We start from the raw sequence: 16,284 nt of genomic DNA on the forward strand, positions 1-16,284 counted from the left end.
ATTACTCAGGTGAGCGATTCAGGGTCATCATGACCCTCTTGTTTTATTTTATCTCCATTATTTTGGTCCTTCGAAGTTTTGTTGTTTAGATAGCCCCGTCACAAATATAAAACAACCTAAACGTCAAATTATTTTGACTAGTGACTCACATATTGATCAATATAGAGTTTTAGGCTAGTCGTACAGCTCAGTATTGTACTTAGCCACTGCCTTTCTGAAAAAGTCCTGTAAATCTTTTCAGATTTCAGATCAAATTAATGAGGTTTGCAGACTGTGAAGGTCTTTGCACAGTGGTGCAGGGGCAGAGCCTGGGACTCTCTGTCTGGAAGTGGCAGGTTCAAGGTGAAACTGTTTAAATGTGTAGGTGTTTTTATCTTGAAATGTTGCTTATTCTAATTTCAGTGTCTTGTCAGAGGATGCTACACAGACACAAGCCTTCGAGTCAATAGCTACAAGTTTCCATCACTATTTCCAGAAACAAGACCACTTTAAAGTTGGAAGTGCACTGGTATGATTTCTTGTTCTCAGGCTTTGTGTAAGTTGCAAGAATGTCCGACCTGTCAAACAAATTTGGTAACTGGATACAAAACTACCAGTTACACAAACTACCATAGCATGCCAAATTTGCTGAAGAGTGGTTTCCCTTGACAAAAAATGTAACAAATGTTTTGAGATTTTAGTTACTGCTTAGCAACCAATCTGTTTTCTATATACTACTTAACTTCAGGATTAAAAATATTTATAAGCTGATACACTTGCAAAATGCGGTGAAAGTTTCAGATTGTATGTTGAGTTTTTATGAACTTGCATTTTTTTTGCAGGGAGGAATGATCTGCTCTGTCCCTGTTTTTTTCTTGGACAAAGTCATTGATGTGTATTTTTGGAATGCTTAGGGTCATTAATTAAGAGAAGTTGTATTCGATAAATGCATCATACTGATTCCTATTCAGTGGTTGATTAGTACTTGCTGCAATATTGATGATATTTACCATATTCACTGGAATTCTGGTAATTGATAATTTGAAATTATTTATGATAGTGCAGATACGAGCTACTGGAGTCTTTCACATGGATTTTTAGGTTTCCTACTCCCTGTAAGTTATACATTGTGGATCAAAAATGCAAGTTATTATAGAAAAAAATACAAAAAAAATGTACTACCGGTACTTGCAAGTAGAAAATTTGGCTAAATTTGAACCCTGTACTACTACAAGATTTTTGGAATAACTTTTTTTCATGGATTGTGAAAATGTCAGTTAGACAAACTTTCCTTTGGACTTGTAGACAGTAATTGTAAGTTTCATTGACCACATGTATAATATTTTTTACGGTTTTCATGAATTTCTTTGGGAACTTCCATTTGCTCCACTGTAATTTCCATAATGGAGTGTAATGAAGTGAGAAGAGATGTAATGTTGTGTGTATATAATAACTGTAGACTATTTTTCACTCAATATCTAGTTTTGTAGACAGACTAGATACCTGGTCAGTATTACTTTCAGGTATGTCAACAACAGTCTCTATTGACCTCAACGGAAGTGTGTATATTATTTATTGCAGGTGCTGTTGCTACAGAACAGAGATCTGCTTCCACACCCCACACAGAAATTAGCAGCCATCTTTCTCCTGTATGAGATGTACAGAGTTGATCAGCCCATTGCAGCAAATCCATTCGCATCAGTGTTTGTCCATCTTTTGGTAAGTGATGTTGGGAATCAGTCAAAATTAGATATCATAGATCATTTATGCATAAAATTGATAAAAATGGCTAACCTTAAGTTTTTGGGTCATAGACAATGACGAAAAAGATCCGGTATTTGCTGACCTGTGAGTGGTCAGATGTTAACAATTATGTTTAATCAATCAGTCATTGATACAGTTGTCATTTTACCATAACTAGCAAATTAATAATGTTAAAATTTTGCGGAACTGTCTGTTAATATTACAGAATGAACATTCCTGCAAGATTTCGTCACAGTCTATGTTAACTTTGAAGACTTGTTTCATACTGACAATATCTCTTGACTATGGGTCCTGTACTGAGTATGTACAATATATGTATATGTATAATTGAACATACCAATGGAGAACCAAGATGAAAGGCAGTTCAACCTCCATTTGGCAGATACCTGCGATCTCTCCCATGGGGAAATACTTCTTGATTGAATAATGTTACTTCATGTCATTTCAATTTCTCTATATATGACAAGTATTATTGAGCCATTACTCCTGCAGAGAAATACTTCCTTTTGACTAAATTTTTGTCTAAATAATGTTACTTATGTCATTTTATATTTCTGTTTATATTACAGAACCCACCCACAGAGAACCAGGATGAAGGACAATACAACCTTCATTGGGCAATACCCGCCATCTCTCCCGCAGAGAAATATTTCCTCTCACAACTTATATCAAGCCCTACCAAAGAGGTACTTAGTAGTGTTTCATAGTTATTTCTCATACACAGGTCTCCCGGACCAAGTGGTTGAAGTCATTGACTTCCAAAAATATGCCCCTTACTGGTGTTGGTTTGAAACCTCACTTGGGGTGTAGAATTCTCCATGTGAGGGCTTAAGGAAAGTTAGTAGTTGTACGTAGGCACAGGCCTATACCTGAAAAAAATGTGCAAGTGTGACTCTAAAATTTAATAAAAAAGAATTGTACTTCTGTTTAGCATGACTGTTTGACAGAAGACATTTTGTTTGAAGCATTTTATGCTCCACATCTCATTTATGTTAAGAAGTTGTTGTAACCAAGCCGAGTGGTGCTGAATCATTGAACACAACTGACTGCCCATTATATAACTGGAATCAGTGATTTTTCTTCAAAATAACCTGTGGCTTTCCAAAGGGGAAATGGAGCAAGAAAAGTCACCAAAAATACAAGAATATCCAAATTTGATACATTTGAATTTAATGACAGAAATTATCAATTTGTATTGTACTGATATGTAAAAAGGATGATTATTTTGTATGTTGGTCTTACCGTATATGTTAGAAATATAATATCAAACCGGCAGAAATTCACATTGCAAAGGCAGTACCTTCTTTGTTTTGAAATAGTTTAACACCAATTCTTTAAAATTATTTGGGATGGCATGCATGTCATGAAATAATTTCTTAGAGGGGAAAATGTGACATCAGTAGAATGGAAAATAAACCAATTTTAAGCGAAAATATAGTTATTTTTGGCAAAGGGAATCTGTCTTTATTAGGCTGTAAAAAATAGCCCTAAAAAACTACTGCGAAATACTGTTGAAAGTAACGGAACGACAAAAGCCAACATCATTGGACTAATGGTACTGTTAATTATTTGCAAATTTACTAGCAAGTGGAATGTTCATTAACTGAAATTCATATAGGATTTATTTTCAAAAATCCGATTTCAATCGTCTATAATGCTGAAAAGTTTGTTCTAAATTGAAATGATTACAGATTGAAAAGCATGCTGCAATTTGAAATGTCAGAGAAAAGGGGAGGGCGATATTTTGTTGTTTCTAATGCACTGTCATATTTTAAAATTGTATACATGTGTAATTGTTCTAAATCATTCAGTGAATACAACTTAGAAAAATGATAACATTGACATCAAATGAAAAATCTTAACCTCAGACTTCCTTGCTTTCAGTTATTTAAGAAAACACCAACACAGACCATTCAGATGGATGTTGGAAATATGCAGGTAAAGCTCTTTTTAAACATTTGTTTGTTGACATGCTCAGACCTAGAATTTAAGAGTATGGTATGTGGTTTATTATGTCTCCCCCAGAGGGAGGGGGAGACATATTGTTTTTGCCCTGTCCGTCAGTCCGTCCGAGCTCACATTTGCATACTTATGTGGCTATAAGAACAATAGGTAACTGTACTTTTTCTTTGATGTCATTCATTCTGTAAGGCTTTTATGTGGCTATTTTTCTCTTACGTGGCTAAAAGAACAATAGAGAGAACAAAAGAGTAGCCACGTAAGTATCCATTTGTATCCGTCCGTCCGTACGTCACACTTCATTTCCGATCTGTAACTGGAGAACCATTTGATCTAGAACCTTCAAACTTAATAGGGTTGTAGGGCTGCTGGAGTAGACGACCCCTATTGTTTTTGGGGTCACTCCGTCAAAGGTCAAGGTCACAGGGGCCTGAACATTGAAAAACGTTTCCGGTCAGTAACTTGAGAACCACTTGACCCAGAATGTTGAAACTTCATTGGATGATTGGTCATGCAGAGTAGATGACCCCTATTGATTTTGGGGTCACTCTGTCCAAGGGCCAAGGTCACAAGGGCCTGAACATTGAAAACCGTTTCCGGTTAGTAACTTGAGAACCACTTGACCTAGAATGTTGAAACTTAATGCGATGATTGTTCATGCAGAGTAGATGACCCCTATTGATTTTGGGGTCACTCTGTGTTTAAGGTCAAGGTCACAGGGGCCTGAACATTGAAAACCATTTCCGATCAATAACTTTAAGTATCACTTGACCCAGAATGTTGAAACTTCATAGGATGATTGGTCATGCAGAGTAGATGACCCCTATTGATTTTGGGGTCACTCTGTTAAAGGTCAAGGTCACAGGGGCCTGAACATTGAAAACCGTTTCCGGTCTGTAATTCGAAAACCACTTGACCTAGAATGTTGAAACTTAATGGGATGATTGTTCATGCAGAGTAGATGACCCCTATCGATTTTGGGTCACTCTGTTAAAGGTCTAGGTCACAGGGGCCTGAACATGGAAAGCCATTTCCGATCAATAACTTGAGAACCTCTTGACCCAGAATGTTCAAACTTCATAGGATAATTGGACATCCAGAGTAAATGACCCCAATTAATTTTGGGGTCACTCTATTAAAGGTCAAGGTCACAGGGGCCTGAACATGGAAAACCGTTTCCGGTCAGTAACTCGAGAACCACTCGACCCAGAATGTTGAAACTTCATAGGATGATTGTTCATGCAGAGTAAATGACCCCTATCGATTTTGGGGTCACTCTGTTAAAGGTCAAGGTCACAGGAGCCTGGTCATGTAAAATCATTTCCGGAAAATAACTTGAGAACCACTTGACCTAGAATGTTGAAACTTAATAGGATGATTGGACATGCAGAGTAGATGACCCCTATTTATTTTGGGGTCACTTGATCAAAGGTCAAGGTCACAGGAGCCTGAACAGTGACTTGAGAACCGCTAGGCCAGGAGTGTTGAAACTTAGCGGGATGACTGGACATGCCAAGTAGATGATCCCTATTGCAGCCAACCATCAGTGTCTCTTTGACTTTCGCTCCTGACCCCTATTGACTTCTTGCTTATAGGACTTTGCATTGGGGGAGACATGCACTTTTTTACAAAAGCAATTTCTAGTTTTCATTGAGATTTTTTCTTTCAATAGAGTAAATTTATATTGTTACCTCCCCTTGCGCTCTCTTCATTGTTGAATGATAGATAAATACCCCTCCTGACCCCTATTGACTTCTTGCTTATAGGACTTTGCATCGGGGGAGACATGCGCTTTTTTACAAAAGCAATTTCTAGTGTTCATTGAGATTTTTTCTTTCAATAGAGTAAATTTATATTGTTACCTCCCCTTGCACTCTCTTCATTGTTGAATGATAGATAAATACCAGTAGTATAAATGCAAATAAAGAGGTCTGTTCTGATATCCAGTACATAAGCGAGTAAAGAAACAAGAATGCCTTTATACTATTTTTTATTTTAAACAGTTGTTTTCTAGATTGAGTTAAGATTAATTGAGTTAAAATAAAGATACAAGATGTGAGTGAAAAAATATTCCCCAAAAATACTTACTATGATTTGACTACAATATGCTTGCAGCTTAAAATTAATACCTGAAAGTGGTCTCTGACAGTCAAACACAGTTTGTTTGCTTGTCTGATTTTTGACAAAAATGTAAGAGGTATTGTCATCACTCATTTGTCAGCAGTGGCATTGGTTAAGTGTTTTTTAGGTCCATTTTTTAATCATCCGCCACGTGTGGTGGGGGTTATAGGAATGGTCTCCGTCCGTCCTTCCATCTTCTGTCCTTCAGTAACATTTCGTGTCCACTCTGTATCTTCTAAACCCCTTGAAGGATTTTCATGAAACTTGGGTCAAATGATCACCGCATCAAGACGATATGCAGAACCCATGAGTCAGCCATTTTGGCTTAAGGTCAGGGTCACAACTCAAGGTCAAAGGTTTGAGCCTTCCATTTTGTGTCCGCTCTGTATCTTCTAAACCCCTTGACTGATAATCATGAAACTTGGGTCAAATAATCACCTCATCAAGACGATGTGCAGAACCCATGACTCAGCCATGTTGGCTCAAGGTCAAGGTCACAACTCAAGGTCAAATGTTTGAGCTTTCCATTTCGTGTCAGCTCTGTATCTGCTAAACCACTTGAAGGATAATCATAAAACTTGGGTCAAATGATCACCTCATCAAGACAATTTGCAGAATTCATGAGTCAGCCATGTCGGCTCAAGGTCAAGGTCACAACTCAAGGTCAAAGCTTTGAACCTTCCATTTTATGTCTGCTCTGATTCTCCTTAACCTCTTGAAGGAATTTCAAGAAACCTTGGTCAAATGATCACCTCATCAAGATGATGTGCAGAACTCAGGAGTCAGCCGTGTCAGCTTAAGATCAAGGTCACAACTCTGGTTCAAATGTTTGAGCCTTCCATTATGTGTCCGCTCTGTATCTCCTAAATCCTTTGAAGGATTTTCATGAAACTTAGGTCAATTGATCACCTCATCAAGACGATGTGCAAAACTCATGAGTCAGCCATGTTAGCTCAAGGTAAAGGTCACAACTCAAGGTCAAAGGTTTGAGCATTCCATTTTATGTCTGCTCTGTATCTCCTAAACCCCTTAAAGGATTTTAATATGACTTGGCTGTAATATTCCCCTTATCAAGACAATGTGCAGAATTCAAAATTCACTCAGCCAGCTTAAGGTCAAGGTCACAACTCGAATGTTTATTGGTTCCACCCAATACCATCAACCCTTTCACTGTCCATAACAGTGGTGGGGGATATAGCTGTCTTTCAGACTGCCTTGTTTCTAAAAACTAAGACTAGCTTTGAAACTTTATAAACTTGTTAATCACCATTAGTTGAGTAAGCAGACCAAAAACAATAACTTTCACTGGCGTTTGGTAAGAATAATGACCTTTTTTTAGAAAATTATATTTTCTCGTTTAAAATTTTCATTTAGGTCCACTTTTTCTATCAAACAATAAGAGTAATAGCTTTGAAACTTTACAGATCATTTAATTTAGTTGAGTACTTTAGCCAAGAACTATAATTCTCCCTTTCATTTTGTCAAAATTTTCGCCCTTGATTTGCTTGTATACTAGCAAAAAAAATTGTAAGGATGACCTAAGCATGAATAAAAGAAGTTTATCTTTGTCATAATTACTTACAATTCATACAGACTCACCTCTCTGGTGAAACACAGCATTTGATAAGATGTTCTTGTCTATTCAACAGTAATACTCAGTACACATGACATTGTATTCAAGGTTTTATGGGTTTTTTTTGTGTTTTTAGAACTTCGATGTGAGTGGTTTAATGTTGGCACTGACAGAAAGACATTCGGAGATGCCAGCTACCAATAAGTCAGCCATGCCTGTTGTCGTACCTGATCCTGATAATAAACCTACAACGTAAGTTCACTGTAACATCATGATAGTACTGACTCTTGGTGCAGGGGGCATGTTTAGATGCCCTCAATATATCTCTCCTGAACCCAAGGTTCCCAGGCAGCTGTTTGTATAGTAGATGGTGAGGCAACCTTTGTCAATGTTTTTACTTGAACATCTTGTTTTCTGGAACTACTGAATTATACCAGACAGGGTCTGTATCATCTTTACATGACGTGCAGATTGCATAAAACCCGCCCACAGAGAACCAGAGCTGAAAAAGAACAACTTTAATACAGTGTCTTCTTATCGTCAACTTGATGGGTATTCACAAAACTTAGTCAATAGAAAGGTTGGGGTTGAGTGACTAAGGTCCTACATGACCCTGCTGTTTTGATCATGTCACAGAAAGTAGAGGATAGATGAAATTGATATCGGAGTTAAATTTTGCTTTGCCCACAACAAGGTCTAAGGTCTCTGAAAAGAAGCAACACGTACTGTTTGAAAACTGATTTTATTAAAAAAAATTTAAGCTTATCTATTTCACAAGTGAAAATTAATCCCTGTACCTAGTGCCAGGTAGCTTGTTAGCATTAGGGTGTTGATGAAATCACTATGGTGTTGTTTTGTTGAACTTTGCCTTGATATGAGATTAGGGTTCTAATTACAGAAGTTCTGAAGTGCCTGTCTGTATCTAAAATAATGACAAGATGAGGAACCGGTAGTCCTTTTCCACCAGTAGAACGAACTGCTTCTGAGGTTGTAAAACTGGGATAGGAGACAATTCTCGGAACACAAGCAGCTGATTGCTTGCTTATTACCTTGTGGCCAGGAGAGGCAGCCTTTGACCATAGCATTTAGCGTGACTTTAGACCCAACAAAAAGAAAATAAAAACAAGTCTTGATATTAATTTATGTCAGCTCAAATATATTTCTGTAATTTTCTTTTGTCAGATTTGAACAGTTTGGGAAGCCTGGTGTGATCAATCCAGATGTACAGAGACAGTGTATAGAAGCATTGCTGACATCAAATAAACCCCCAGTCGAGAATTGTATGAGACCCGAGTTTATACGACTTGCCCCACCCTTACATATAGCAGAAGATGAGGTAACATAGAAATATGAATGGTACAGTTCTAGACATTGATACTTTTGAATTGAAGTAATAAAGAGAGACATAACAGTGTTAGAATAGAGGTCATTTGTTCGAATCTTCAAAAGATCAGATTTGACGTCAGTCTCAGCATGGTTTCTAGTCGGATGTCCAGGTGTAGATAGATTAGTTGCCATTTGAGCTGTTTAACTCATTGTCTGTAACTTTAAAGATGTACCATGTGCATCTGATGGTGTGTCCAACTCCTCCCATACTATTTGCCTGATTTGCTTCAAATTTTCCCAGGTAAACTATTTTGATGTGCAGATGACCATAAAGGAAGGAACTTTTTTGTGACTATTTTTATGGCAGTTTTGCTATATAGAATATAGAGAAAAATCTTGTGTGTCCAACTCCTCCCACACTATTAGCTTGATTTGCTTCAAACTTTCACAGGAACAAGCTTAATGTGCAGATGGCCATAAAAGAAGGAATGTTTGCTGTGACTATATTGACTGCAGTTATGGCCCTTTGATAGTTATGCTATATAGAATATAGAGAAAAGTCTTGTGTGTCCAACTCTTCAAACACTGTTGAATTGATTTGCTTGAAAATTTCACAGATGAAGGACCTTAATGTGAAGATGACCATAAGTGATGGATTTTTACTGTGGCTATTTTTCTAGCATTGTAGCCCATTCTTAATTTCACAAAATGGCTTAAAAGTTTGGGACACCCTTCAGCCCCCAAACCAACTGGCTCCCTTACCCCATGGTAAATTTATTTAGTCTTGCATTGTCAGCTAGTAATGTATGACCATACATTGACTGTGAATGGGGACAGCAGTGACACATCTAGTTTCAAATACAAGACTTTGGGAATAATCTGCTTTTAAACTAGTACTGAATAATCAATGACATTGAAAATCATTTAATACATCAGTTTTGGCTGTTGAAGGCAGGTTTCTGGTTAATTCAGGTGACTGCTGACTCAGGTTTAACTGTATGATGGTTACTGTCTTTGTTCACAGCTTGCATGGTTGAACCCAACAGATGTAGAATACAATATAGCCTGGGACAATACAATGTGTGTTAGTAGCTCTGTTGGGGCTGAAGTTAGACGGTTGATGACAAAGGCTTTCAAAGGACCTTTGACCCCGCCACAACAACAACAACTCCTTGTAGAGCTAGAAAAAGACCCGAAACTTGTGTATCATATAGGGCTTACACCAGCAAAGGTATGGAGTGCTTTGAGGCAAAAAGTTAAACAGATTAGTATGATTACAGTTATTAACATTTAGCCTGCTACATTTCTAAATGGACTGGTCCATCATTCAGTTTGGGCAATACCATTTATTATTTGAATGGGTGTTCACTGAAAATTTACAGACTGAATAGCGAACAGTGCAGACCATGATCAGCCTGCACGGATGTGCAGGCTGATCTTTGTCTGCACTGGTCACAAAGGCAGAATCATTTGCCGCCAGCAGGCTAAAGGTTAAGAAGTAATATACACCATTCAGTGATTTTACCAGATGTGTAGTCATGATATATATCTGAATGGCAAATAATGATTTTATTCAGAATATTATTTGCTTGTTTGGTGTTAATTTCATGTCTTGAAAGAGAAAAAAAACATGAAAAATCTGTGAAAAACTAATTCCTCATGAATATTAATGATTTCACAGTACCGGTAGTTGATAAAAAAGACATTATTTTAGCTATGTAAGATTGGCCAAGTGACATGATAATTAGGTTTAAAAATTCATGTCCTTCCCTCATGCAGTGCTTGGAATTGATGTGCATTTTTGTACAAAGCTATGTTGCAGCTGTGAGGTTACCTCATGCACATCTGTATTAAAATGTTGTTATTTTAAAATGAGAAATATTCGTGAAGGATTAATTTTTTTTTAGTATTTAATGATTTTGATTTTTAGCTCACCTGAGCACAAAGTGCTCAAAGTTGAGCTTTTGTGATCGCCCTGTGTTCGTCGTCCATCAGTCGTCCGTCGTCGACAATTTGACTTAACACTCTAGAGGTCACAATTTTGGCCCAAACTTAATGAAACTTAGTCAGAATGTTACCCTCAATAAAATCTTGGACGAGTTCTATATTGGGTCATCTGGGGTCAAAAACTAGGTGACCAGGTCAGATCAAAGAAAAAGCTTGTTAACACACTAGAGGTCAAAATTTTGGCCCAATCTTAATGAAACTTGGTCAGAATGTTACCCTCAATAAAATCTTGGACAAGTTCGATATTGGGTCATCTGGGGTCAAAAACTAGGTCACCAGGTCAAATGAAAGGAAAAGCTTGTTAACACTCTAGAGGTCATAATTTTGGCCCAATCTTAATGAAACTTGGTCAGAATGTTACCCTTAATAAAATCTTGGATGAGTTTGATATTGGGTCATCCGGGGTCAAAAACCAGGTCATCTTTGATCAATAGGTCAGGTGAGCAATACAGGGCCTTCATGGCCCTCTTGTTTTCTTAAAAGTTACTTATCTAAAAAATAAACCACCAGATTTTAAATACTTTTTTGGGAAAAATTAACAGATAATGGGAGTGCTAAACCTCACCTAATTGAACTGTTTCTAAATTTCACAAAAAAATTTTTTGTTAATATGTTAAAAGGTTTTGATTTTACAGTATGCATCTATTTTGCATGTGTATTTCAGTTACCAGATCTGGTAGAAAACAATCCAATAGTTGCAATAGAGGTTCTCCTCAAGCTGATGCAGTCAAATCAAATTACAGAGTAAGTTCTCATTTTGCCTCTTTATCATGTTTGTTGGAAATAATTAATGTGGTAGATAATGTGGGAAACACAGGAGTGGTTAATGCTAGAATCACTTACTCCTCACCTGTTGCTTAGGTTATTAAGTAGTTATGTATGTTTGAAGCAAATTGTGTCTACAATATAGAATTTTGTTAAACCATATTTTCAAAGCTTCATTGTACACAAATTCAGTCAGTAAAAATGGGGCTTTGTGCTTCATTGTTTGGTAGGCCTATTTGAAAATATTGATCAGCCAGTTAATTTTCAAGATTGGCTTCAGTGCTTAAGTCAAATGGCCAAATAAAACACACAGGTTGATGTGCTGAATTTTTTTACATTTCACCAAATATTTGATGGAGCCAGTACATTGTTACTTACTTTCTTATTTCATTTTCTTTCACTTATCTGAAATAATTTTATATCAAAACATGTCTGTTGTCTGAAGTAATATTAAGAAAGACACTAGCACTGACTGTTTAACACTTATTGCACAGGAAAAAATAGGTTCCAAGCTGCCAGGAATTATTCTAAGTTTTCGAGATAAATGACATTATGCCATCACTTCTGGTTAATCAAACATAGAACTACCTGAATGAGGAATCTGTCCAGTTGGCTCGGGCCTTTGTGGCCGAGTAGTTGAGGTCTCTGACTTCGAACCACTTGCCTCTCACCGATGTGGGTTCGAGTCTTACACGGGGCATTGAATTCTTCATGTGAGGAAGCCATCCAGCTGGCATACAGAAGGTCGGTGCCCGATCATGATGAAATAATGCACAGAGGGGCCCCTGGGGTTTTCATCATCAAAGCTGGAAAGGTGCCATATGACCTATAGTTTTGTCAATGCAATGTTAAACCCAACAAAAACAAAACAAACGTCCAGCTGGCCTGCAGAGAGTTGGATAATTTACACAGATGCTGGATTGTGTCTGTAATATTGTTGGATGGGGCACTTGGGAGTTTTTTTTCCATCATTATAGCTTAAAAATCACCTTAAATTGGTGGGTGTGATTTTAAAATCTAGTCACACCAATTGGTGTAAACTAAGGTGTTCCTAGATAAACTATTATAAATGTCCGAAACAGAACTACTTAAAATCAAAAAAAGAAACAAACACTATAATAAAGGGCTGTGTTAAATGCAAGTACTTCAGTTAAATAAAGCATAAAAAACCTGATCTTTGTATTACGCTCTTTTGCATTTTGAGTTAATCTCGTCTTCTAATATTTTAGCTCGGTTTTAAAGTAACTGCATAATTATGAAAAATTGTGAAGATACATTGGATTCTGTTATTGGCTGTAGTCTCAGGTTTCAGAAACTGTTGTTACCTAAGAAACTGGATATTTTTGTGCAAGTTTTACTTTTCATTATGGTGACATCTTTGTCAGCAACTTTGGTTAATTTAAGAATAAATCATTCAGAGGAGAATTTTTCACTTATGCACATTTGTAAAATTTTGAAGTAAAGTTCTTTTTATCCTGTACTTGAATATCCATAGAAGTATTATGTATCTACAAACAGAAGAACATATGAATGTAAATGAAACCAATGACAAATAAGCCTTACAGAGCCCTAGTTATATACTGACAATATATTGTCTGTTCTAGTATGATTACTCCGTACCTACTGCTTTGCTAGCACATCATCTGCAATGTCTTTAAAATTCTTGTAGATTTCTTCTCAGCAGTTTTGATATTTCACTGGAAAGTGACATTTCTTTACAGTTTTGAGATGGCAGAGTTTAATTTTTGTTAGAAGCAGGTTACTTTCCACATTCCCCCATATCTAAACACTTCCACCTCCCTTTCCCCGCCCCCACCACCACCACCAATTCCCCCCTTATAAATAAGCCCTCCTCTTAATTACAGAACATTGGTCCGTAAATAAAAACCACTTCCATTTGCAAAAACGAAACATTGGTCTGAAAATAAAAACACTTCCATTTACAAAAATGCAACACCCCATGCGACATTTATTTGGAAATGTATGGTAAACAAGTTTTTTTGCTTTTATTTTAATAGCAGACATACCTTTATATAATGAATGTTTCCTATGAATTATATTGTATACTGACTTCAATATATGAGCCGCACCATGAGAAAACCATGCATCTGCGCAGTTTGGTCAGGATCCATGCTGTTTGCTTTCAAACCCTATTGCAATTAGAGAAACCGCTAAAGAACAGCATGGATCCTGACCAGACTACGCGGATGTGCATGCTGGTCTGAATCCATGCTGGTCGCAAATGCACTATGTTGGTTTTCACATGGTGCAGCTCATATGTGTTTTCTCTTACAGATACTTTTCAGTACTTGTCAATATGGAAATGTCATTACATTCAATGGAAGTTGTTAACAGACTGACAACAGTAAGTATTGTCTTACATTGCTGTTAAAGTTTGGTACATTCTGCAGTAAGTGCAGTCCTCATATTGCTGATGAAGAGATAGTTTTGCACGTTCAGATAAAAAAAAATTCTACAATGCAGAGTTATATTAAGCCACAAATTTTATATCTTGGATGTCGATATGCACAATAGTGTACTTCTTAGTTTCCAAAACTTCATGGAGGAAAAAATAATCTGTGGGTTATTTTTTTTTCAGGCTGTTGAGTTACCATCCGAGTTTATTCATCTGTACATTTCTAACTGTATTACAACCTGTGAGACAATAAAAGATAGATACATGCAAAACAGATTGGTACGGCTTGTCTGTGTTTTTCTGCAGTCACTAATCAGGAACAAAATTATTGATGTAAAGGTAAGTATCTACATTGTTTCTGCACTTTTTAGACCCGTATGTTCGCCATTTCTAATGAACCAGTATTGCTGTGATGGCACATAAAGGTGGAACAATGCTCAGATGGCTATGATACTTTAAATACATCACATCATCATATGAGATACATGCACTGTACTGGATTACCTATGGAAAGCATGCATTTAAACATAGGATTGCAAGTTGCGCTGTTCCAACAGCTGCCATTAGTTGCTGTCTGGTGTTTCACAGATCTATAAGGTAAAAAGAATGCAACATTGGATCAGTTTCAGCAAAACTGTTAATATGAAATAAAAAGGTGTGTTCTAGTAATTTCCATTTGCGTTTGAAAGACATGATTGTGTTTAAAGTATGCATGAAGGCCTATATAGCCTCCGTGCACTTAACATGTCCACGTATTTCAAACCCTGATGTAAACTATTAAAATGCATTTTTATTTGGAAGTAAATATTGATTGTCTTTAAAATCATTGAAATCATTTTCTTTTTAAGTATGAAATAGTTGTGTCTTCTTTGTTGGAGAGGGATGGGTGTCATTTGCAAGTAAACAGACTTGAAAATTGTTATATGTCTTTGAATTTAGCCAGACTGGTAGAATTTCTTTATTAATATAGTTTTGCATGTTTATGTTATTACATTCAGTTGATCAGACATGGAGAACTAACTTAAGTCTAGCTACCAGTATGCATATTTTTGAACTGTTTGAAATGAATTTCAGGTTGTGTCAGTTTGGCATGTTTTCATTTCTAGACTTACTAACAAATTAATGTGTAAAAACGACAGATTTTCAATCAGTTGTTTTGTTTATGAATATGAATAACCCAACATTTTATAGTCACGTTTTAACCTTTAGCCTGCTGGAGGCAAGTAATTCTGCCTTTGCGACCAGTGCAGATCAAGATCAGCCTGCACATTCGTGATCATGGTCTGCACTGGTCGCTATTCAATCAGAAAATTTTTTGTGTCAGAACACCCCTTCAAATAATGAATGGTACTGTCCAAATTGAATGATGGACCAGTCCATTTTAGAAATTTAGCTGGGTAAAGGTTAACTAATATTTATTATTTGTTTATTCTTTCAGGATATATTTATTGAGGTACAGGCATTTTGTATAGAGTTCAGTCGTATTCGTGAAGCAGCCGGCTTGTTTAGACTTCTTAAATCATTGGACAGTGAGGACCCTAAAGCTGTAGGTCAAGTGAAAACATCCTAGTTGATAGTGTAACAAAATATGAATATAATATATCTGCAATATTAGCAAAGTGCTATTGACTGGACACTGGAGATACCATTGCTGTTGCAAGTTCATTCATAGGAGAAAAAAATCTGAAGACTGAAAGAGATGTAAATAATTCAGCAAAGATGAAGTGATTATATGGAATGGGAACCTTCAGTCCTGACAGCTAGTGATGTGCCAGTTTATCATGGCAAATTGTGAATAAATGGTTTATGACCTGATTGTTGATGAAAACTTTTAGTGTTAAAGATCCACTTCAACAACAGATTTGTACATGAAATTGTTTTGGATTAGATGAACTTATGAACAATTGACCAGTCTGTAGTGTAATGTTCAAAATCCTTGAAATACCGTTCAGTTGATTTCCTTGGGTGATTGATTTATGTGGATTTAGTGGTTTTGTCAGGCCATGAAATTATATCCCAACAAACGATTTAAATTCCCATCCATAATACCTTCAAAAGATTAAATCAAATCCCAACAAAATGGCCTTTTTGGCCCAAATGTTGAAATTTAATGCCCACAAAGTGAAATGATTTCACAGTACGAGTGTTATTCTATCGAGTAAATGATTAATTAACAGTCAGTGTATTTTTGGACTGATTAATCAACATGGAAACTTTTGATAGATTCCCAGCACTTCTGGCTGTGAAATTATCTCCAAGAATTTCTAGATAATAGGTTGTTTCCATAAAATTTATCAGATAGCCTTATTTTGTATAAAGCATACTGGAAAACTTTGTTTATTCCTTAAGCTTGTGGAAATCTCATGCTTTGGGG

The 16,284-nt window shown here is 36.5% G+C and overlaps 1 protein-coding gene across 1 annotated transcript in view; it reads left to right on the top strand.

Annotated features, from left to right (window-relative positions):
• LOC123536946 (CCR4-NOT transcription complex subunit 11-like) overlaps positions 1-15,639 on the top strand; it is a 20,076-nt gene extending 4,437 nt beyond the window's left edge. Inside the window, exons 2-12 of the mRNA XM_045320461.2 lie at positions 403-508; positions 1,561-1,698; positions 2,313-2,429; positions 3,628-3,681; positions 7,533-7,648; positions 8,579-8,732; positions 9,747-9,953; positions 11,394-11,473; positions 13,790-13,859; positions 14,094-14,249; positions 15,349-15,639. Of these exons, the coding sequence (XP_045176396.2) occupies positions 403-508; positions 1,561-1,698; positions 2,313-2,429; positions 3,628-3,681; positions 7,533-7,648; positions 8,579-8,732; positions 9,747-9,953; positions 11,394-11,473; positions 13,790-13,859; positions 14,094-14,249; positions 15,349-15,480 (1,330 nt within the window). The 3' untranslated portion in view covers positions 15,481-15,639. The remainder of the gene's footprint in view (positions 1-402; positions 509-1,560; positions 1,699-2,312; positions 2,430-3,627; positions 3,682-7,532; positions 7,649-8,578; positions 8,733-9,746; positions 9,954-11,393; positions 11,474-13,789; positions 13,860-14,093; positions 14,250-15,348) is intronic.
• Positions 15,640-16,284: the final 645 nt, after the last annotated feature.

This window comes from Mercenaria mercenaria, chromosome 17 (assembly GCF_021730395.1).
Source record: "Mercenaria mercenaria strain notata chromosome 17, MADL_Memer_1, whole genome shotgun sequence".
Lineage (NCBI taxonomy): Eukaryota > Metazoa > Mollusca > Bivalvia > Venerida > Veneridae > Mercenaria > Mercenaria mercenaria.